At 38.2% G+C, this 25,455-nt stretch overlaps 1 protein-coding gene and 1 pseudogene across 1 annotated transcript in view; one reads left to right on the forward strand and one right to left on the reverse strand.

Annotated features, from left to right (window-relative positions):
- Positions 1-25,455, reverse strand: part of KDM5A (lysine demethylase 5A) — a 110,901-nt gene that overhangs the window by 16,064 nt on the left and 69,382 nt on the right. Inside the window, exons 19-24 of the mRNA XM_054577166.1 lie at positions 20,078-20,433; positions 16,047-16,185; positions 10,540-10,719; positions 9,543-9,704; positions 7,261-7,812; positions 6,741-6,884 (exon numbers count right to left, since the gene is read on the reverse strand). Of these exons, the coding sequence (XP_054433141.1) occupies positions 6,741-6,884; positions 7,261-7,812; positions 9,543-9,704; positions 10,540-10,719; positions 16,047-16,185; positions 20,078-20,433 (1,533 nt within the window). The remainder of the gene's footprint in view (positions 1-6,740; positions 6,885-7,260; positions 7,813-9,542; positions 9,705-10,539; positions 10,720-16,046; positions 16,186-20,077; positions 20,434-25,455) is intronic.
- LOC129073445 (Y-box-binding protein 1-like) lies at positions 21,134-25,420 on the forward strand (annotated as a pseudogene).

The raw sequence follows: 25,455 nt of genomic DNA on the forward strand, positions 1-25,455 counted from the left end.
ATTAATATATATATATATATATATATATATATATATTGCTTTACAGAAAAAGTTTGAAATCCCTGGTATAGAGTCGCTCTCTTAGCAACATAAAGATTATAAGAGAGTGGTTAAGAGAAGGGAGACAAAAGCTTAATGACTAATATAACACCTGATTCTCCCGGTATGGAGCATGAGAGGAAAATCTATTATCATGATATTATCCTTAATTAAACAGGATATTTAAAAAGTTTTATAACAGAATTCTGAAAGACAATGCTACTCACTGAAAATTTAGGAATAGCAGTTCATTGTTTTCTTCCCTATTCAAGAATTTAAGTTTTATTAAAAAGCAACAGGTAATACAGTACTGTAGTACTATACTTTCCTATTTTAGTTCCCAGGTGGTGGTTCTCACTGACTGGAATAGGAATTATTTTTTCTGACCGTGACTCTATTCAATTCACTATAAATCAAGAAAAAACTTTTGTCAGGCTTTTAAAATGGAAAGAATGGTTGATGAGGGGTACCCCGTTCCCACAGAGTCCCCCAGGGTCACCACGGATTGAGGAAAATAAAATAAGTCATTCCAGACACTCTTGGTCTGCCAGAAAAAGGGGGTAGTGATTTCCTCTAGAGGAAAATGCCCCAGCCCTTCTCTTGAAGTGGCTTTTATTGAGAAGGATATGTGCAGGAGTATCCAGCATGTATGCAAAGCTCATCAGTCAATGTCAAAAGGCTATGTTTACAGAAAACAGAGATCACAGATAACAATTGAAGTAACACAGAGATTTGCCTAAGGTCAGGTATGGTAGACAGGGTGGTGCCCATTCTGCCCAGAAACTGATCACATTCTATGCTCAACCCCAAACATTAGTAGTCATTAACTGGAGGGCATTCTTAGCAAAGTTTCACAGGATTTATCCATGCATTCCTTTTCCAGACCTAATTGTCCCCAGGAACCTCCTGATACAGTTTAGGGCTGCACCTGCCTTTAGTATTGTTTCACTGACCTGATTAGGGGGCAGAGCAGACAAGAGATAAGGAGACTTCTTTCAGATAGAACAAGGATTCCCGCCATGACAAAGCTGAGGGGTGAGGCTCTTTTGCCCCTTCTCCATGTTCCCCCAAGTCCTTCCCTGAGGGCGCCCACGTGACTGTGCCTGTCTTAGGTTGCCCCTGCCATCGAGGGGGTCTTACCCATCATTGACTAACCAGTCATCCTCCGGGGCCATGCCGTGTGATGTGAGGGAGGCAGGGGCTATGGCCCTGCGAGGGGGAAAAGTTTTGTCTCCTCAGTGGCCTATTTTCCCAAGGCCTCCTTGTTCAGCTCCAGCCTTGGGGCCCTCTTGCCTGTTGTCAAGGCTATAGTCCCTGAAACTAGAAGGGACGGTTCCCAACAGATGATGATCAGAAGACAAAGAAGAAAAATAATAAGTAAAAAGAAATTTTTAAAAAATTTATTTCTCCAAGCAAACTATGAAATGTGAAGAGGTACAATACTGAAATATTTTTGAAAATTTCAATTAACCCAAAAGAAGGCCGGAAAAGAACAATATAGGAACAACAACAACAAACCCCCCAGCTTAATAAAAAATATCAAGATGGTCAACTTAAACCAAACCATGTCAACAATTACAATACATTAAATGTAAATGGATTAAAAACCTTCAATGAAAAGACAGATCATAATATTACTTAAAAAACCACACGAAAAGACTCAACTATATATTTTGCAATTACATATACATGCAGAATACCTATATATGAGAAGAAATGACTCTACTACATATTACCTCAAGACACACATATTAAAGACACCTAAGTTGAAAGTAAAAGGCTGATAAACAGCATGCTTAAATAAACTACTCTTCCTAAGGAGGGAAATTACAGTACAGTCCCACTAATGGCAAATATGCAAGAAAGGTAGAAGGGCCTCTGAGTTAAAACTGTTTTATAAAGATGAAGGCATGGGTAAACACATTTGCCCCCTTGCACAACCACAACAAAAATTTCAACTAAACTACAAAACAACGTCAGAAAATCAAGCTGTGTGAAGTCCAACAACCAAGGAATTAAGGAAGTCGCATTCATCCAGACAGGTAGGAGGAGCGAAGACACAGAGACATGTGGAGACATGGAAGGGGCTGTCCTTCACCCATGTGTGGTGGATAAAAACCAGGAGAGATACCTCAGGAGTGAGAGATCCTAGCTCCATACCAGACCACCCAGCCCAGTGTTCCAGTGCCAGGAAGGTAAGTCCTGTAACTTCTGGCTATAAAAATCAGTGGGTGTTGGGGCGGCAGAAGAAACTGTGGGATTCTCAAGCATATCTTCTTAAAGGGCCCACAACAGACTTAGGACTTATGCAGACTCACTCCCTTGGGCTCCAGCACTGGGGCAGCAGCTAGAAAGGCACCCGTGGCATAGGAGAAACTAAACTGTCTGGCATCAGTGTGACTGCTGGGTGACTGCTGGGGAACAGCTTCCTTCTGGACAAAATTCCAGAGGCCAGGTAGCAACCATTGTCCCCTTTCTGAGCCCTCCCTGTCGAAGAGCCACACAGCAGCAACACCATTATTAGAGACTCCATCAACCTGGTTCACACAGGTTGCCCCACGCTGGTGATTACCTAAGGTTCCTCCCCATCCAACTTACTGGTGAGCTTTTCTACAACAGGCCATGCTTGTAAGACAGAGTCAAAGTAGCTGTACCTAATATGTAGAAACAAACACAGGGAGACTGCTAAAATGAGGTGAAAAAGAAATATGGCCCAAATGAAAGAACAGGAGAAAACTCCAGAAAAAGAACTAAACAAAATGGAGATAAGCAATCTATCAGGTGCAGAATTCAAAACAATCATTACTAAACAGATGCCCAAGGAGCTCATTGGGTACTTCGGCAGCACAAAAATGACCCAGGCAGAAATAAAGTTTACGCTAAGTGAAATAAAGAAAAATTTAAAGGGAACCAACAGTGATGTGGTTAAAGCTGAGACTTGAATCAATGATCTGGAACACAGGGAAGAAAAAAACGTTCAATCTGAACAGCAGGAAGAAAAAAGAAAACAAACAAACAAACAAAAACAAGAATAGCCTCAGGAGCCTCTAAGACAACTTCAAACATACAAACATTCGAATTACAGGGGTGCCATGAGGAGAAGAGGAAAAGCAAGAAACTGAAAATTTATTGGAAAAAATAACAAAAGAAAACTTCCCTAATTTGGCGAAGGCAACAGATGTATATGTAAGTCCAGAAAGCACAAAGCATCCCAAACATGTTGGACCCAAAGAGGACCATACCAAGACACATCACAGTTAAAAGGTCAAAGGTTAAAGATAAAGAGAGAATCTTAAGAACAGCAAGAGAAGAGCAGAGACTAACATACAAAGGGGTTCCCCTAAGACTATCAGCTGATTTCTCAAAAGAAACTTTGCAGGCAATACGGGATTGGCAAGAAGTATTCAAAGTGATGAAAAGCAAGGAGCTACCACCTGTATTACTCTATCCAGCAAAGTTATCCTTTAGAATGGATGGGCAGATAATGTGCTTCCCAGACAAGGTAAGCTAAAGGAGTTCATCATCACCAAGCCAGTATTATATGAAATGTTAAAGGGACTTATTTAAGAAAAAGATGAAAACTATGAACATTGAAATGGCAATAAAATTCACAACTATCAACAACTGAATCTAAAAAAGCAAACTAAGCAAATAAGCAGAGCAGAAACAGAATCACAGATATGCAGATCATTTGTATGGTAATCAATTGAGGGGAGGGGGAAGGAGGAGAATGGGGGAAAAGGTACAGGGGAATAAGAAGGACAAATTGGTAGGTACAGACAGGGGAAGTAGTCAAAGAACTTAAATGCATGACCCATGGACATGAACTCAGAGGGGGACTGCCAGAGGAAATGGTGGGTACTGGTTAGAGTGGGGAAAAGTGTGAAAAATTGGGACAACTGTAACAGCATAATCAATCAAGTATATTAAACAAAAGAGAAATGTGTTTTATATATAGATCACTCCATCTTATCTGGTATTAAATCAGACTAAAGTCTTAAGAAAAAAAGCCTACTCTATTTCCACTAAAGCTCAAGCCACCCAAGTATTAACAAGGGTGAGAAGAAAAAAATAAAAGAATCTAAGTGCTTAACTTGCCTTTTGCTAAAATAAGCAATTACTGGGATACAAAAAAAGAACTTCCTGGGAGATAATTACTACTACTGTTTTAAAACCTCCCTTCTGATGTATAATTCTGCACATATATACATTGGCAAAATATAAACTGTAATACAAATAAACAGTTTCAGTAAAGGTAAACAATATGCCTTGAAAGGAAATAATCGTATGAATATCTGAAAGAAGGTTATTCCAGACACAATCACAAAAGACCTAGGACAGACCGCTTCATTAAATATGCATTTTCTTAAGTAATAATTTTCTTTTCTCTTTTTAATCCTCACCCTAAGATATGCTGATTTCAGACAGTGGGGAAGGGAGGGAGAGAAAAAGGGAGAAAAACATCCATATGAGAGAAACATCGATCGGTTGCCTCCCATATGCATCCCTGACAGGGACTAAACCCACAACCCAGGCATGTACCCTGACCTGGAATCAAACCTGCGACCTTTGGTTTCATGGGAGGATGCTCTAACCAACTGAGCCACACCAACCAGGGTAGTAATAATTTTCTTGAATTGCTGCACAGAGTATTTTAATGGTGTTCACAGAACATAACACGCAAAATGAAGTACACAATGTAAAGCAAAAACTAACTGTTTTAAGCATTCAAATGCTAGGATAACTAAGATCAAATGACCGATTTTATTTTTCTATATAATTATGTACTCTTCTTCTGAAACCAGTAGGGGACTATTCCTCAAGTAAAGATATTAAATTCAAACTGTCTTATGGATGGATTCATGGTCACAATCAGGGGACATCATACAAAGGGAAAAATCACCAAGCCAATTGCAATAAATGAGCAAATAAAATTTTCATCAAAATAAGTGCTTGCTTGCTCTATGGAAAAATAAGAGTATAATTTTTTTGGATGCAAAGATATCTACAGCAAGGTAACTTGTACATTGAATTAACTTAAGTCTTACACCATTCTTCCACTCTTCTATGATGTCAACACATTGCTAACACTATAAAGTCCATACTTTTATGTTTCTACCCTGCCAATACCCTTGACCAAGGAAGAAACATATGGTGACATTCCCATATAAATTTTACAAAAAAGGTCTACTCCACACAACTATAAGAAACCACAGTTTTGATCCCTAACCCTGAAATCATGTAATACTTGTGGTTTTGTTTTTATAAGTTACCAATCTACTTCCAAGCAAAGCCCATCCTGTTTAGCAATTCTATAGTAGCTGTTGATTATTAATGTGCTTGAAAGATAATCCAAATATTGGAGGCCTCTAAGCTATGGCAAACAGGTAATTCTAGTATTAGCACAATAATATATACGTGGCATGGGCTGCATTTCCTTTCAGCTGCTCCTGGTCATCCTGTACAACAAAGATGGTCATTAATTTCAGGGTAACAAGGTGCATAGAACGTTGTTTTAACAAGGTAATTCAAATTTCAACGTTTCTCCAGTCTTTAAGACTCCCTCATTAAAACATCCCCTGGATCCATTTTTATTTTAAGAAAAATATTATCTGGCATATAATTTACAAGCATCTATGATGGTTAGTTTCAATTTCATATCCTAGGAATTTAATGCTGATGATATTCATGCTCTAAGAATGAGCTTACCTATCTGATTTGCATGCTGAAAAGACAAAGAAAAGATAGTTAAGGGGTATGGCAAAGATTGCACCTAGTTTTTTCATAGGTAAGAGCACAAACTGCCTGGCTACAGGAACAGATTCTAAACAGATCAAAAAATAATAACATTACTAGTAAAAGACAAGGACTTGGGCCTGACAAGAAATAACAATAAAAGGCCAATAAGCCCTGGCCGGGTGGCTCAATTGGTTGGAGCATCATCCCATGGCACTAAAAGGCCATGGGTTCAGATCCCAGTCAGGGCACATACCTAGGTTGAGGGTTTGTCCTGATCATGGCACATATGGAGGGCAACCGATCATCAATGTTTCTCTCTCACATTAATGTTTCTCTCTCTCCCTTCCTCTCTCTCTGAAGTCAGTGAACATATCCTTGGGTGAGGATTTAAAAAAAAAAAAAAAAGGCCAATAATATCCAACATAAAACAAACTTGCCAACTTTCTCTTCATCACCAGTGTGGTGTCCTTATCAAATAGTAAATTCTAACCGTAACTGTAACTGCAAATTCAAACCACAGGCCTAAGTATAAACCATCTCTGATTATGACACTGATCTAGCATCAAACAGATGAGAGATGATGAGTCCAAAGCAAAGGACTCAAAGTACAGCTACAATGGAATTCTTAAAATAAAACCGTACAGATGTTAACAACTCAAAAATAGTGAAATCGGCCATAAAAGCTTTCAGTAACTAAATGCATAATTCTATTTCCCATAAGCCATAAAGAGTTACAAAGCAATGAAAATAAATACAGCTTAAAAATTTCATTCTTTAAAAAAATTGGTATTTCATTAATCCGTAGTTTTTGGAGTTTTGAAAAAACAGTACCACCATAAACCCTAGATAAATAGACTACTAGCTTTCTCTTCTATTCTCAGGCCTCAAACATCAGTATTAAATAACTTTTTAAACAAACCTAGTGGTCAGGCATGTATCCACACACCTGGCCATGTAATTACCTTCATGTCATAGCCGTATGTCTCCCGAATGTCTTCATCGGAGTCTGTTTCTTCATCATCATAATCCATTGTTTGTCGAGGGGAAGAGGATACGCTGCTTACCATCCGGTTAAAAGCAGACTGCTGGAAACTAGGTAAGTGTCCCTAAACAACGATTCCAGGATGAACAGAGATACACACTAAATAAACATGGGTAATACGTGATTATGACTACCAAAATGTAATGAACTTTCAAAGAGGCTAACAGAGATCACCAGTTAATAAAGATCAAGTTATTTGCCTATGATACAAAGGTCCACCTGAATGATATTTCCAGATAATTTCTCACTAAAATGACCTAGGTATATATCAAAAGAAAATCTTATGGGTATATGCAGAAAGAAAATGTTACGGATAATACAGTTGCTGGCATCTTACTGTTGTCTTCCTAATCAACTGGTATGATAGATTTGATTTACTATTTACACATTGACAAATCTTACCTAATGAAATAGAAAAAGAAAGAAAATTGTAAACGTACCTGTAAGTCTGGATTGGCAGCTGCTTTTTGGAGTTCTGCACTGATTATCTTTTCAGTTTTTTCTCGAGCTGCCTGCTCCACCATACGCTGGCTCAACACAGACAGTTTGGCCAAGGCAGAAGACAGTTCATCTGTGGCTAGGGCCTGCCGTGCTCTATCCTGCCAGCTCATTGCACGTTCTGTCAAACACTGTAGGGCTTCACCTTCAGGCAACCGTACAGGCAACTTCTGAAGGGATACTAGGAGTGACAGAATAGTCTCTAGCCTTGGCCTCCGAGAGCGCATACAAAGAGGGCAAAGAAATTTTACTTCTTTAGCCTGCCAGCTAGAACCTTTTTTCTGGGAACATGACTTAGGCAGGGGAACACAGCTATTATGGAACCAGTCTTTGCAGAGCTCACACTGCAGCATAAACCCACTAGCTGTCTTGCGACAAATGCAAAATTTCACTTCTTCTATGCGGTCCACCATTGTCATTTTAGCTAAGTTGGCTGCTCTTAGGGAATGCATGGCTTCAATCTCTTTTTGCTCCCGTTCTTTGAAAACTGCCACCTGTACAAAACAAACATTTAATAGAAGGGGGTCACTGCAAAATACTCCAAATGTATCAAATCCTCAAGGCTAAGAGATCACCTCCAAGTTGGGGCCTCATTGTGACAAAGCATTTTCCTTTAAAAAAAAAAAAATCAGTTGTCAATCATTTCCTAAAATCTGAGGCAGCCCTGACAGTTTCCATGCAAATATTCCTTGTCTGTGAAATGGGCAAAGAGCTACCATATATGACAATTTTATCAGTATGGCACTTTGAATTCTTCCACAGGGTCAGTAAACAATATTCCTTGAAATCAAGCAACCTGAGCATGAAACAGGCTCTTGTACTCACATATTGTTGATTTGCACAAGTTTTCTGAATCTCCATTTTCTGAAAAATGAAGATACCACCAACCTCATTTTGTTATTTTAAGGATTAAATAAGATAACACATCAAAATGCCTAACTTGGTGTGTGGCACAGGGTAAACCCTCAATGAATACTAGTTCCCCATACTCTTTTAATTTATTTCTTAAGGGGAAGTTCTATACAAATCAATTTTTATTTCTTTCTAGAAGGCCTCTCTAACTTACATAGAAGTAGAATAGCACAGTATAATTGGCCTGGTGGCCAATTATAACAAGATTTTATGTAGCTCATTTCAAAAAAGTAAATAAAAGTAAACAAAATTTAATTATCATGAATATTGTCAGTGGACTTTTTTAAAAGTTTTCACAGCCCTGAAACAATTTTGGAATAATTTCCTATTCCATTAGTCTGGCAAGACTGACCTGTTAGGCAGGCTCTCTAATAAGAAATCATTTCGACTGGCCTCAAAACAGGATCATTTGCCAACAATATTGTAAAAACTATGTATGGTGCCAAATAAGTACCTGAAATATTGGGGAAACACTTTGTAGTTGATTGTCTAACCCACTATTCCGTATACCTGAAACTAATATAAGATAATGTTGAATTCAAACTGTAATTGGAAAATAAAATTTAAAAGACCCCAAAACCAAAAAACAGAATCATATATGTAGGCAGAATCACCCATACACAACTCCTTACTATTACATATTACCCAAACTCATTTTTATTTTCTATTTCCTCAGGCTCCTAGTAATCCTAACACATTCTTCCTATTCTCCAATAATAATAATAATAATAATAGTAATAATAATTAGCTACAAATATTTTATTGAGCATTCATTATACTACTGAATGCTACTAAGAGAAGGGAGATATTTTAAACAGCGGCTGGTATCAGTACGCTGATACAATTCCTTTGAAAAGCACATTAGTGTTAAGTGTCCCAAAATGTTAAATTCTAATCCAGTAATCCCATTACTAAGAGTCAAGTGAGGGAAAATAACTTGAGAAAGGAAAAGGCTACACAAAGAACTTCACTTTACCAGTATCCACAGTACTGAACACTTAATAACAACCAAATGTTCAGTATCAGAAAAATGTTCAGCACATTAACAACAATTTGACAGAATATTAGACATCTGTTAAAACAATAATAAAGCACATATAGAAAGTAATTTTAGAAAAAGAACAGAATACTAAATTTTTTGTATACTTTGATTATATATATTTTAAAAATGTGAAATATATATAACCATAAAGCCAAAGAAAGTATATAAAAATTTTAAAAGTTAAGAACATAAAAACAGTGAATGTGCTAATATCATCACAGAATTTTGTGTTCTCCATGCAAAGTTAAGATGCATATCATAGCTTCTTACCACCATGGCTGTATCTCTGGTTTCTTCCAATCCTTCCTCCAAATCAGTCAGAGGCTCAAGGTCAAGATCCTTTTCTTTTTCTTTTTCTATTAGTTCTTTTACTTTTTTCCTTCTGTTTTTACCACTCCCATATATACCAATGTCAGTTCGGGGACTTAGCACCTACAAAAATAAAACCAAATATTGAGCTCTGGTTAAAAAAAAAAATCTTAAAATTGAAAATACTAAAAGGAAGCATTTATTGACTACTCACCAAATCCTAGGCACTTTCTTAAGGACTTTATACACATTATCTAATTCAATTCTCATAACAACTCTCAGAAGTAGACAGTATCATCTGTATTTTACAAGGGAAACTGAGGCTCAGGAAGGAAACAACTTGCCCAAGGACACAGGATTAGTAATTAGGAAGCCAGTCTTCAAGCATAAAACTATCTTATTATGTTTAAATGCTCAAGATGAGTAGGGTAATGCATATTTAAATTTGTGCTTCTGAGAAATAAGATCTTTCAGCGACAGAGTCCATGAACAACAGAGACAAGATCCAGGCTGATTGCTTTTTCTGGACACAGTACAGGATGATCCAGAAACACGTCTGCAACAGGCTCCAAATTTCTGGTCAACATTTAAGATTTTATTTATTTATTTTTCGAGAGAGCAGAAGGGAGAGAGAATGAGAGGGCGGGAAACATCAATGAGGGAGAAACATCCATTGGTTGCCTCTCATACATGCCTCCCATGGGAACAAAACCGGCAACCCAGGCATGTGCCCTAATGGGGAATCAAACCAGTGACCTCTAGCTTTGCGGGATGATGCCCAACCTAGCCACACCAGTATGAGCTCTGGCCAACATCTGATGTTACCTAACAGGAATCCCTTGTATAACCGTAACCAGATAAAATGAAAACAATCCTCATCAACAATACTACCTATAAGTGTTAAGTTATCAACTTCTGATGAGGGTGTCAAAGTATATATACATAAACTACTCTTTACCTGTAGCAATGTATGGCTAGAATTCTTCTTAAGAAAGGTCCGCCCAGTCCGTTCTCTCCATGCCCGTGCTGCGGCTACCTGTGATTCTACTTGGGGCAATGCATCAAGACGCACAGGAATAGGGCGCCCTTTAGCAGATAGGCTCTCCAGCTGCTCCAAGTAAGCATAGTTGCTGCCACTCTGAAAAACAAAAGTACATTATCACACAATTCGTATTCACTTATGAAATCTGGCAATATGTTGTCAGACCTTACAAAGAGTTTAGAGTGATTTTTTAAAATTAAATATTATTCTTTAAACTTAATTATATCTCTTGAATTAATAGAGCTACCAATGTTCTTTTTAAAAAGTTTGTGAGAGGCCTTGACCAGGTAGCTCAGTCGGTTAGTGTCACCCTGTCAAGGTTGCAGGTTCAATCCCTGGTCAGGACACATACAAAAATCAACCAATGAATGCACAAGTAGGTAGAACAACAAATCACTGTTTCTCTTTCTCTCTCTCATTCCTCCACCTCTCCTCTCTAAAAATAAAATCAATAAACTGTATCTTTTTAAAAAGTGTGCAAATACAATATACAGCTGTATAGAACTGTATACACTTCAAAATAATGCATTAACCAGTGTCACCCCAATTAATTTAAAAATTTTGTGTAAATTCATGTTGTCCAAGATTTTAATTTTATTAATTAATGAGGGAACAAGTAAGATGTACAAACCAGTTCAAAGGACAATTAAAGAACAGACATATATATGTTTAGAAATCAGGAAACAAATTTGTTAATGGATGGAAACATATATTTAATATCATACAGGACAAGGGACAGTGTAAAGAATAGGTGTATAACTTCTGGTCAAGCCGGACGCATAGGCAGACATGTCTCCCCTCCTTGCATGACCATATGAATTTACAACTAACCTCAAATCAAAAAAAAAAAAAAAAGTCCAGAACTGCCAGAAAACTGAACTGTATGGAAGTCCAACAACCAAAGATTTAAAGAAGACATATTCATCCAGATGGGTACAAGGGGCAGAGCTGGGGAGCCAGGGTGGAGAGGATGTGATTCGGCAGTAGCAACTAGGAGGTAGTGGTGACAGCCGACAGAACGAGCAATCCCGCAAGATACCTGGGGAGTGGCCCAGGCCAGACCGCACTGCCAAGGGTTCCAGCAGCAGGAAAATAAAGCCTTCTAACTCCTGGCTGTAAAAACCAGTGGCAGTTGGGGAGGCAGAAAGAACTGCTGGTCTCTCAGGAGAGTCCATTTAAAGGGACCCCAGCATCCTTGAACAGACACAAACCCATCCACTCTGGGAATGACCACCAAGGCAACAGCCAGAGGGTGCTAGTCGCAAAAGTGACTGGAAGCAGGGTGAGCACCGAACAAGCCTCTTCCAGACAGGCAGTGGCATTGGCCCCTCTCTGACTCCTTCCCCTACATAAGATGCCACAAGTGGTGAAGCAGACTGCCCCACACTGGCCTTTATTTACCTAAGGCTCCACCCCATACAACGTAATACATGCTAATAGGTGCTCCAAGACAGGGAGTCAAAGCAGCTCTATCTAATACACAGAAACAAACACAGGGAGGCTGCAAAATTCAGGAAACAAAGAAATACGGCTCAAATGAAAGAATAGAACAAAACCACAGTAAAAGAACTAAGCAAAACAGAGATAGCCAACCTATCAGATGCATAGTTTAAAACACTGGTGATAAGGATGCTTAGAAATCTCACTGAGTACGGCAAAAGCATAAGGGAAGAAATGAAGGCTACACTAAGTAAAATAAAGAAAAATCCACAGGGAACCAATAGTGAAGGGAAGGAAGGTGGGGTTCAAATCAATGAATTGAAACATAAGGAAGAAATAAACAGTCAACCAGAAGAGAAGAAACAAGACCTTAAAAAAAAAAAAAAAAAGTAGATTTACATATTGATTTTTAACTCACCTGATTATTCTTTGTATAGTGTGTGAAAAAGAGCTCTACATTTATTTTATTCCAAGTAATAGTGGTCCATGTACCTTATTTGTTGAATAAGCCTTATTTTCCCCAAGGATTTGAAATATCAACTTAATCATATATTACACTGTTAGATACATATGTTTGTTTCTAGAATGCTCATTTTATTTCATTGAGCAACTTGATTATTTCTGTGCTGGTGTCATGTTGTTTTAATTGCTGAGACTTTATAATGGATTTAAATATTTTATTATTTTATAATGGATTTTGACATTTAAAAAATTAAATAAATAAAACCGGCATTTAAAAAAAAAGAAAGAAGGGAGGAACTTCTACCGTTTATGACAACTTGGATGGAAATGGAGAATTACTATGCTAAGTGAAATAAGCCAGTCGGTGAGACAAATACCATATGATCTCACCTATAAGTGGAATCTATTCAACAAAATAAACTAATGAACAAAATAAACCACAGGCATGGAAACATGGAGCAGATTGAAAGTGACCAGAGGGGATGGGGAGGGAGGACAATGGTGGAAAGAAGGGAAAGGGACTAGACAAAGAATATGTATGAATGACCCATGGACATGGACAACAGACTGGGAACTGACTGTGGGAGAGGGGGGCGGGGTGGGATGGGCGGAGGAGGACAAAGGGGGGAAAACTGAGACAACTATAATAGAATAAACATGATTTAAAAATTAAAAATTAATTTAAAAAAAGCCACAAGGAGACTAAGAAGACTCTGGGACATCTCCACATGTGCCAACACCTGATTCATAGGAATGCCAGAAGGAGAAAAGGAAAAGCAAGAAATTGAAAATTTATTTGAAAAAATAACAAAAGAAAACTTCCCTAATTTGGCGAAGGCAATAGATGTATATGTAAGTCCAGAAAGCACAAAGTGTCCCAAACACGTTGGACCCAAAGAGGACCATACCAAGACACATAATAATTAAATGCCAAAGGTTAAAGATAAAGAGAGAATCTTAAGAGTAGCAAGAGAAAGGCAGAGAATAACTTACAAAGGAGTTCCCATAAGACTATCAGCTGATTTCTCGAAAGAAACTTTGCAGGCAATATGGGACTAGCAAGAAGTATTCAAAGTGATTAAAAGCAAGGACCTACACAACCTAGACTACTCTATCCAACAAAGCTATTATTTAGAATGGAAGGGCAGATAAAGTGCTTCCCGGACAAGGTAAAGTGAAAGAAATTCATCATCGCCAAGCCATTATTACATGAAATGTTAAAGGGACTTATTTAAGAAAAAAAAGATCAAAACTAGGAACACTGGAATGAGAACAAACTCACAGCTATCAACAATTGAACCAAAAAACAAAAGCAAAAACAAAAACAAACTGAGCGAACAACCAGAACAGAAACAGATTCACAGATAAGGAGACCATCTGGAGGGTTACCAGCAGCAGGGAAGGGGAAGGAGAATATGGGGAAAGGTACAGGGATTAAGAAGCATAATTTGTAGGTACAAAACAGGCAGGTGGATGTTAAGAACAGTACAGGAAATAGAGAAGCCAACGAACTTATATACACAGCCCATGGACATGAACTAAGGCGGAGGTGCGGCATTACTTGACAGAAGAGGGGTACCAGGTGGAGGAGGGCAAAGGGGGAAAAATTGGGACAACTGTAATAGCATAATCAATAAAATATACTTTAAAAAAAGAATAGGCATATATATGCTAACAAATGAGGAAACAAATTTGCTAATGGATGGAAACAGATATTAATATCATACAGGACAGTGGAGGTATCTTTTCTACAATTGGAATTCAACTGTTCCACAACCAAATGCAAATTTAATTACTTTTCTATGAACGTAATTCAGTTGTATCACTATCATTTTTAAATAATTGACAAAGTTGTTAAATAGCTTTGTCAAAGAAAATCTAAAGCATACAGTCCTAGAATCAGATATTCTTGGAGAGTCCACCAGACAATATCCATTATTCCACTGAAAAGACATCCAGTAAACTTTTTTGCCTGTTTCAAAGTCTTCCACAGTTTTTCCAACCACCAAAAAACAATGTTCTTTAGTTCTGATGATCACCTCCACTGTATGTTACATAAACACAGGTGAGAATGAGTATTTTCCTTCTAAGTCATAATGTTTCAATATTTTCATGTAATGAAGTCATTATTTTCAGAACTTACATACTGCTTTAAATTCACTAAATGACTAAATCATTACAGCAGGTGAGAGGGTTAACAAGTAATCCATTCCAGGGTCTTGGCAAGAACACCTGAACTGGGTTGGCAGCCTGCAGCCATTAATTCAAAGTGATATTTTAGGATTAATCTCCTAGCAAACACACTTGCATTCCTGTAAGAAACTATAAATGTCCCCGTAACATTCATTGTTATTCAGAGGCTATAAAGGCATAGTATCAAATATTAAATATTGACATTGCATTAAAAGGTTATTTTCCATGTATTAACTGACTCATTTTCCTACAAGTTCATTTTGAAAGTTATACTGAAATATGTGGAAAAATAAACAGGTAAGAAACTTTTAAATAAGTAGTAAGATTCTAGCCCTAAGATATTATAATGGTATAATTAAATCACTATGGTGTTAGAATAGGATAAGAACAGAAATCTAACTGAAAGAGAAAAGAAAGCTCAGACACAGACAGGGTCAAAAAATACTGTTATTTACTACTAATCCCTCTTGTACCCAACTACAGCCATTTGACTACAGAATGTCTTCCAGCTAAACCTAGAGAGAGCCTGCCCTCAAGCTATGTATCCTAAGGAAGAGTTTGCCTTTGAACAGTAGCTGTCCACTTAAAGCCTACAAATCAGTCCTGCCAACAGGAAGGCCTTGGTGGAGGAAAAATCCTTCAATTAGAGGAAACACAAGACAGCTACCTATACTTGCCAACTAAGTCCTTCAATCATAAATAAATAGCCAACTAAGGATTATGAGACATTTGAGGACAATCAATTGCCTGAAATAAGTCAAAGATGAAACAGAGGATCTGTCCTGATTAAAAGGAAAAAAAAAAAGATAATTTTATCAATTAAAAAAAGCATAGAAAGAAAGGCAGCTAAGCAGGTCCCAGAAAAAAGTCAACTGAAAATTAAGTAAAAAAGAAGTTATTAGAACTTGACTCTTAGAATATGTTCTTTCTTGGTGCAGCAATTTTCAGTGGAAGAAAGTGGATTTTCTTTTTCTTTTCTTTTTTCTTTTTTTAAGTATACCTCTATAGTAAAGAGCATTTGTATCCTGAGCACTGTAACTGCTGCTAATGGCTTTTAGGATTCAGAAGAAATATTATGTAGGTAAGCATACTTTTATCTCTATCTAGCACTGATTTCATTTTGTCATATTTTACAGCAGGGAATCAATAGAAATAGTAATGTTTAAATAGGTAATTATTTTGAAATATAAAATCCGATGGAAGAATAAGTGAATTTTAATTACTATAATTATTTTATTATGGTTACTCTATTCTAAAAAATTAAAAGCTTAAATGATTCATCTATGAAAAAGCATTATCTGAATAAGGGAATTGGAAAGGCTCCTTACCTGAATAGCTTCCACTTTAGCTGTCCATTCTCGAGCCTTTTGTAAGGCTTCTTTCAGGGATAGCACATTGGGTAGAAAGGCTGGAATGTTCTTAGCTTCATTCACAATGCTTTCTAAACTTGCCACGCTGTGTCGTGGTCTAAAAGACACACAAATAAGACAGATACATGAGGAAAAATCAAACTGCTAAAATGTGCAGAGAATTTTCATACACATGATTTCACTTAATTCTTACCACAATCCTGTAAGGGAGGCAAAACAGCCATTATCTTTATTTCCATTTTACAGGTAACTTTAAAATCAATAATTTTCCCCAAAGTCACTTAGTGCAGTAAATGGTACACCTGAAATACTGATGTCTCAGATCCCATGCTCTTTTCACTACACTAAACTGCCTCTACAAGAGTTCTCCACAATATCTGAAATTGTCAGAGATGCATATTAGATAGCAATATAGAAAGCAATAGCCTAGAAATCCATTAACGTTGACCATGTATATTTAATTCAAGTACAGTCATTAACACCTAGTTACACAGAGATGAATAAAACAGACCTTTATCCTCAATTAATCAGAATACAAGATAAGCATGTACTGGGAAGTAGGAGCAAATTACTACAGGAGGTAATGATTAATTCTGCCTAGGGAGACCAAGAAGGCCTTTGAGCTAGGCCTTAAAGATACATGATTTTGTTGAGTGAAAGGTTAAAAGAAAAAAACAGGAATACAATGGACAAAGAGAAATATACAAAAATGACTTGATAATCTAGTTAGATCAGGGATGGTATGAAGATTGGGGAAGGGGGTAAAAGTGTAAGCCCAAAGTAAAGGGATTTGGGAGGAAAGAAAGATGTAAACAAATTAAGAGGTCTTGTGAGTCCTGAATTTCACTATGTAAACAATGGGAAGCTACTTAGGATGGTAAAAGTTCTGTCACCATCCATGAATCCTACTACATGGTAGGCACTGTGCTAGGTCCCAGAGGTTATTAATGTGCAAGAGTAACCGCATCTTTGCCTTATAAAACTTTTTAATCTTGTGGAGGGGATTATTAATAAGGAGTTAGAAGCACTGTAAGTGTAATAATAGAGGAGAATAAAGATGTTATCAGGTTATATACTAGGAGGACCTAATTGACTTGGCAGGTGAAGGAAGGATCCCCAGAAATGACCTCTAAGTTTTCTTACCCTTTTTGAATAGAAGTCAGAAAAAGCTGGGGCCAGAGGGATGGCAGGGGTAGTGGAGGTGCACCACAGGGAATGAGCAGAGAGGAAAGCTGTTCCATAGGAAAACAAATGGCAAAGGTCCAGAGATAAGAATGGACATGGCATGTTTCAGGAACCGATGGTGGGGGCAGGTGCGATCACTATGTTAGAATGCAAGAGGAATAAATATCAAGGGATGAGGGGAGATATTTAGGCAAGGAGCTAGATAATAGCTGGCCTTATAAATCAGGTCAAGGAATCTGAACTTCATCCCAAGGGGAATGGTAAACAGTGAGGAGTTTTAAGCAAAGGGGTCAAAGTCATACCTGTATTTTAGGAAAATACCAGTTGCAGTGCAGAGAATGGATTAGAGAGAAGTAAGCTCAGAGAAGGGACCTGTTGCTATGATTCCAGATCAGCAATGACAGCAACAGACCCCCCACAGAAAAAGAATGAAAGTGAGAAACCAAGAAAATAGAATCAGCATGACTTGCTAGTTAACCGAGTTTGATGGAAAAGTAGAAAGCAGGGGTCAAAGTTAATTTCCAAAGTACTGGCTTGTTCAAATGAATGAAAGATAGTATAATTCAAAGAAAAAAGGAGTAAAGGAAGAAATTATGGAAAGGAATTAATAGGTTCAATTTTGGATACGGGAATTTGAGCGACATCCAATGGAATCATTTGATAGGCCGATGGTATCTATAGGGGGAAAAATCCATGTTATAGATGAATATTTAGAATGAAGAAGTATAAAGATGGCAAATGGAGCCAAGATTAGAAGAAATTACCAGGGAGATGTATGAAGTGGAAAAGGAGCAATTCAGGCGAGAATACTGAGGAAAGCCATTATTTAAGAGACAGAGAAAAAAGCCCAAAGGCAAAGGAGGATACCAAGAAAAAGATGGTCAGTAGTTAACCAGTATTAAAAGAGGAAGAATATTAAAAATATGTTTCAAAGCCATGGACAAAGCCAAAGTAGGGAAGGACTGAGGATGGGAGGTGGAGATGGGTGGGGCAGAGGAAAGTGGTGGTGGGAAAACGGAGACAAATGTATTTGAATGATAAAAATTTTTAAAAATTTTTTAAAAACCTAAAAAATGTGTTTCAGAAAGGTAACGCTGACAGGAGTTAGAAAAGAGAAGACTCTACTTTCCCTCATTCCCACCAACCCCTTCACTCCCTACTTCTTTACCTATTTTATTTTCTTCACAACACTAAGTATATAAAATTAATTTATTCCTTCACTATTCAACAGTCTCTCCCCTCTAGAATGTCAGCTCTATTTTAGAGCAGGGACTTTGTGTCTTTTTTTCCTACTATCTTCAAAGCACTTAACATTAGTGCCTAGCATGTAGTAGGTACTCTAGAAATACTGAATTGAGAAGGTGAAGGGAAAATATACAAGTACTATAACTAGGGCAGTGACAATGAAGTTGAAGAAGATAGATATGAAAGACATTCTGGAGGGAAAAAGAAAGTTTTCAAATTAAACATTACTACCAAGAAATTTCATTCATTAGACTGCAGTTGCATCAGATATACCAAATCATAGTTCTACATTCCAGTTATTTAGATTTTCCCACTTAATACTCTCCTTCCTCCTGGACATCTCATGAATCTGAAGGCACAGGGTAATCTGAATGTTTTGAATATGGAAAGCTATAAATAAATATAGTTTGAATACTCATAGCATCTGGAGAATAAAATATCCAATATACATGGAGCCTTTTTTGGCTAAGCAAAATTATGTTAATTAAATCATCTAAGACCTCCTTCCAAATTCATTCAAAATAACTGGCTGGTAAAGTAGTTAAGTAGATGGAGACTTTGAAATGTAGTGGAAAAGACTTTAAATTTGAGCTGTGATATTTAATAACTATGTGAACTCTCTGGTGTCCTCATCCTCACAATAGAAATTATATTAATTTTTATTAATATATAAATATTAATTTTAGCTGCTGAAAAGACTTTCATAGAGAACATTACAGTCAAATTAGTTGATACTGAGTCCAATATATTATACTTAAACCTCACAAGTACAATGGGGTGCTAATGCTAATCCAACTTCTTAATATTCTTATGCCTGATTCTTATCTCTCACTACTTTCCTGCCTAAATCTTCTACTCCAAAAAAGCCCATTTAACTTTTGTCACATGAACACTCCCTATATACCTTAAACTTAGCTCATGAAATTTCTCTTGCCTCCCCTTCCACTTCAATCCTACTCATTTTTCAAGGCTCTAAGTTCTTACATTTCTCTCAAGATTCTCTTCTGTCCATCCAGGCTAACAATGATCTCTCGCTTTTTGAATTCCTATGGCACTTTTCTGTACCCCTCAGTTAATAACATAACTGCGAAGAGCTTTATAGTTCTTAGCTCCTAAGTATAATATCAGTAATGGAAGGCTCTAAACAAAATACTATTTTGTAGCACGTAGAGTGCTAACAAAGTACTTTGTGCACAATATTTAAAACTGTCTATATGTAGATGATTGGTCAGAGAAGGCATAAAATATTCAATTAAATACTTAATGAAATAGCCTGGGCTGGTGTGGCTTAGTGGATTGAGTGCTGGCCTACAAACCAAAGGGTAGCAGGTTCAATTCCAGTTGCAAACCAGGTCCCCACTAGGGGACACACAAGAGGAAACCACACACTGATGTTTCTCTCCCTTTCTTTCTCTTTCCCTTCCCTTCTCTCTAAAAATAAATAAAATCTTTAAAAATATATACATATATTTAATGAAAAAGACCCTTATGTTCATCTTCCCATTCTACTATCTTACTTAGTTATTAAAAAGTCAACAGTCACCAATATATGTGTTCACCTTGCCTGTAGGCAGACCTTAGCCTTTTCTTCCCATCGCTCAGAGACTGTAAGGAGCTCCTGTAGTTCAGCCATTGCTTTCTCCACAGCATGGTGGGGAGCCAACCCCACCCCAGAGTCTATCAATTTCTTCATGACATCCAAAGTGACTTGCTGTGGGTCTGATAGAGTCAGTCTTACTTCATCCAACCATCGAGCCTGCTGTAGCTCTTGCTTTAGTCGGGCTAATTCAGGTAACTCCACATAGAGACTAGAGCCCATGTCTATCAACATCTGGAGTTTAGAAGAATCTGGTGTTTCATCCATCATGGCCTCTTGAGCACGTTCATGAAACTCTTCCACATCATCTAGCAGATTCTTAAAAAGTCAAAGGAATAAAAATAAATTTAAACAATAAAAAATGAGTGTGTAATAAACATATTTGATAGACCATAGAATAGACATAGTTTTTAAAAATATGTTTATTGATTTTAGAGAGAGAGGAAGGGGGAGAAAGAGAAAGATAGAGAGAGCAACATCACTGTGAGAGAGAAGCATTGATTGGTTATCTCCCTTACATGCCCTAAGGATCAAACTTGCAACCTAGTATGTATGTGCCCTGACTGGGAATCAAACCCCCAACCTTTTTGACAACTCTCCGACCGACTGAGCCACACTGACAAAAGCAAACAATTTTGATAGGCAAAATTATCAAATTCTAGACCATCTAATAATCTCACCATCATAGCACCAAACAGATATGAGATTTAAGGGCGTAAATATGCTTCTCTAGAATTACTTACATAGTCCTATTTTTAAAATATAAAAATATGTAATGACTTCTGACTTAGAGGAAGGCACTGTTCTAGGCACACAGCATTGAACAAAACATACAAAGTTCTTGTCTTCAAGAACATACATTTTGATATAAATGGCCAGTCACTGAATGTATGAATAAAATGTCAGAGTTTTTTAAAGTGCTATGAAAATAAAATAGGGCAACACAATAGAGAATGAACAGAAGGGCAGCACACTACTTTGCAATGATCAACTGAAAGATAGATGAACCAAAACAAAAATGAGAAGGTAAGTGTGGGAACCTTATGAAGAGCTGGGAATACAGCAGTTCAAACAGGGCAAACAGTATTGCCAAAGCTTTGAAACACAAATGAGGTTGGTATCTTTGCTCCAAAGTGGTTGATGGGGAGCAAAGTGGATGAAGAGCATGAAAGGGGACCCCAAAAAATGGAAAGTATTTGTTAAAAATTGTGTAAAAATTGAGGTCTTACATGTTTAAACCTCAGTCACCTTCAAAGTACTCTCCATTTGATGCAACGCACCTATCTAGAAGTTTTTTCTATTGCTCAAAATAGTTTTTGAACTCATCGATTTTGATGGCTTTTAGTGCTTCTGCTGTTTTTTGATTCACCTCTTCCACATTGGCAAAACATTTCCCTTTGATAACTTTTTTTATCCAGGTAAACAAAAAAAGGTGCTCAGGGCCAGATGGATGAGTAGGGAGGGTAGGGTATACGGGTCACACCATTTTTGGTCAAAAACTGCTGAACACAGTATGGTGTGGGCTGGTGCACTCGTAAATCACCCATCATTAAATGGGTAAACGCGTTGAAAGAGTCTTCAAAAGAAAAAAACTGGCCCTGGCTGGTGTGGTTCCGTGGACTGAGTGCCGGCCTGCAAACCAAAGGGTCGCTGGTTCGATTCCCAGTCAATACACATACCTGGGATGCAGGCCAGGTCCCTAGCAGGGGGCACACAAGAGACCACACATTGATGTTTCTTTCCCTTTCTTTCTCCCTCCCTTCCCCTCTCTAAAAATAAATAAATAAAATCTTTAAAAAAAAATTATTGAAGCTGAACACAGCCTCTCACAACACCAGCTGGTACACTGATACAGATGGGCTCCTAGAACACTCACCTAGTGGAAGAAGCCTGTACACCAATACAAGGAGCTTGCTCTGCAGAAGATCAATTCCATTTTTGGGGTGAGCCCCCCCTTGTAAATGTAACTGACAGAATTGACATTTTTATTGGTAGTGGGAGCAGAGAGCAAACCCCAGAGAGCCCTGAGCAGCCCCACCCACCACCAGCGTAGTTACTATCACCCCCTGGGAGAAGCTGCAGCTGCCACAGCCAGCCCCAGTCACAAGCACTGAAATTACGTACAGCGAGGCCGAGACCCAGCAGCTGCCTGCCGCACCCACCCTTAGCAATGCCAACACCAAATCTGGCACAAAAGGCAGAAGCGCAGGGCACGGTGGCCCAGGCAGCCTCATACCAGCAGTGCCTACTGGCAGGGACAAGAAGGTCATCCCACAGGTTTTGGGAACAGCAAAATGGTTCAATGCAAGAAATGGATATAGTTTCATCAACAGGAACGACACCAAGGAAGATGTATTTGTGTACCAAACTGCCATAAAAAAGAACAACCCCAGGAAGTACCTTTGCAATGTAGGAAAAGGAGGTACTGTAGAGTTTGTTGAAGGAGAAAAGGATGTGAAGACAGCAAATGTTACAGGCCATAGTGGAGTTCCAGTGCAAGGCAGTAAATGTGCAGCAGACCGCAATAGATACTATCCATATTGCAGGAGTCCTCCACGTAATTACCAGCAGAATTACCAGAATAGTGAGAGTGGGGGAAACAATGAGGGATGGGAGAGTGCTCCTGAAGGCCAAGCCCAACAGCGCTGGCCCTACTGCGGGCAACAGTTCCCACCTTACATCGGAGACCCTACAGGTGATGACCAGAGTATTCCAACCCTCCTGTTCATGAAGAAATGATTGAGGGTGTTGACAACCAAGGCAGAACAAGACAGACCAGTGAGACAGATTATGTGTCAAGTAGATAAACCACGATTTCACAGGGGCCCTCCTTACCAAAGAGAGCCTAGAGATAACAGCAATGCAAAAGATAAGGAAAATCAAGGAGTTGAGACTCAAGGTCAGCAACCACCTCAACACTGGTACTGTCACAACTTTAATTACTGACACAGACACCCAGGAAACCCTAAATCACAACATAGCAGAAAGGTAAAAGCAGCTAATCTACCAGCTGAGAATTCATCTTCTCCTTAGGGTGAGCAGGGCAAGCTGAGTAAATGCCAGCTTACCATTTCTACAATCATCCTATTTAGTCATCCAACAAGAAGAAATGAATATGAAATCCCAGCAATAAAAAATTAACAAAGGATTGGAGCTGAAGACCTAAAGTGCTTGCTTTTGCCCACTGACCAGATAAGTAGAACTATCCGCATTAACTATGCGGCACGGGGTTTTTATTATTTTTATCTAAAGACATGTCTTTGGTAATGTCAAACGCTTTTTGTGTGTTTTTAATATAAGGCTGATTTTTCTTCATACACTGTTTAAGGTTTTTAAATTGTTTTGTATCCGGTCAAGTTGAGATTTTTAAGAACCTCACTTTTAATCTGTAATAAAAGTTTACAACTTGATTTTTTCAAAAAAGTCAACAAACTGTAAGCACCAGTTAATAAAGATCTTAAATTAAAAAATGAAAAATAAAATAAAATAAAATAAAATATAGTTGAAGAATAAGCAGACGTCAGATGACATAGTGTCTGGTAGATTATAAGTTTCGATTTCATTCTAATAGCTTTAGGGAACTGTTGGAGGATTTTAACCATGGGGAAGTGATATAATTTGATTTATATTTTACATGATCACTGGCTACTAAATGAAAAATAAACTGCCAAGGACAAGAGTAGAAAGAAGACCAGTCAAGAGGCTGTTGTGGTAATCTAAATGACAGATTCTAGTGGTTTAGAGCATAGTTTAAGCAATAGAGTTCATGACAAATGGTTTGCTTTGGCATACATTTTGTAGATAACAGCATTTCTTTAGAGAATGGATGTGGAGTCTAAGAAACATAAAGGAATCAAGCATTTTGATTCATTAGAAGGCTTTTAAGATGCATTTTAGTTTGTAGAAAAGAAGAATGGCAGTTAGAGCTAGAGACTGGAACTTAAGAGGATACAGGCAATATTTATTTATTTATTTAATTTTTAAAGACATTGAGACAGATGTTCTTGAAGGTTCCCTCCAGGTTTGACATTCCTTGGTTCTAAATATTATTGGTGTATTCAGAAGTTGTATTGTTTCTCTTTTGCAGAACATAACATGTGGCACCAGCTGGGAGACAGGTGCTCTGAAGGGATGAGTCACACAGGGGAACTGAAAACCTAGATTAATGAATTCTTCAATTGTCTCCCATTTATCTCACTTCCATTAACCTCTGGGTCTGTTTATTGGGAGAAACCTGAGTGCTGGACTGAAGTAGGATGATTCCTGCCCAAGGCATCTGTCGTTTTCCCCGATGGGGGGGGGGGGAGCAGTGCTGGAGGTGAGGAGAATAGGGTGGGAGAGGGGAACAGAGGTCAGGGCTGGGCGATACCCATGCAGGAGCTCTCTGGAGCTGCCCCCTAGAAATGCTAAGTGGGATACCGAGTCCTCCTCTAAAGGTACCTTCCCACCTCCTCACTCCAGGTGTCAGGGTTCCTTAGGTGGTTCCAGAGCATCAAAAACTCCATCCCTGCTGTCCATTTGGCAGCCACTGGCCACAAGTGGTTATTTACATTTAAATATTAAAATTCAATAGAAATTGAGTTCCTCAGTAAAACTAGCACATTTCAGGTGCTCAGTAGCTGCATGTGGCTACTGGCTACAATATTGAGCAGCTCCATAGAGAGCATTTCCATCATCACATTGGAATGTAGGGAGAACTGCTTAGGACACACAAAATGAAACTAAAGTCTCCTTGCCATCTGAAAGACCAGAGATACTGGCAACAAGATAATTACCTGGATACAGGTAATATTTAATGTCACTAAACAAATAAGAAAATATCAGGACCATGAAAAAGAACGGCTGAGTCTCCGAATATACTCCACAATTAGAAGTCAAGCCAAGTCATGGTCCTTGGGCCTGGGTTTGTGGACTGCAGCAGTTATGGCCAACCATGCTCTCCAACGGCACCAAGATGCCCATCGTAGATATGGGCACCTGGAAGTCCTCTCTGAGCAAAGTGATGGAGGCAATGATGGTGGCAATTGACCCTGGGTACCACCACACTGACTGTGCCCACATGGTCCAGAACAAGAATGAGGTTGGGGTGGCCATCCAAGAAAAGCTTAAGGAGCAGGTGCTAAAGCGAGAAGACCTCTTCACCATTAGCAAGTTGTGGTCCACGTACCATGAGAAAAACCTGGTGAAAGGAGCCTACCAGAAGATGCTCACAGACCTAAAACTGGACTATCTCTACTATATAAATAGGATTATATATTCACTAAACCATCAGGGCTCTGATAATGTCAGAGCTCTGCATTTTTAAAAGCTCATGAACTAATGACTCACTGGTACACTAAA

The sequence above is a fragment of the Pteronotus mesoamericanus genome, unplaced genomic scaffold, assembly GCF_021234165.1.
Source record: "Pteronotus mesoamericanus isolate MK-2021 breed Mesoamerican mustached bat unplaced genomic scaffold, CSHL_Meso_final contig_41, whole genome shotgun sequence".
Classification (NCBI taxonomy): domain Eukaryota; kingdom Metazoa; phylum Chordata; class Mammalia; order Chiroptera; family Mormoopidae; genus Pteronotus; species Pteronotus mesoamericanus.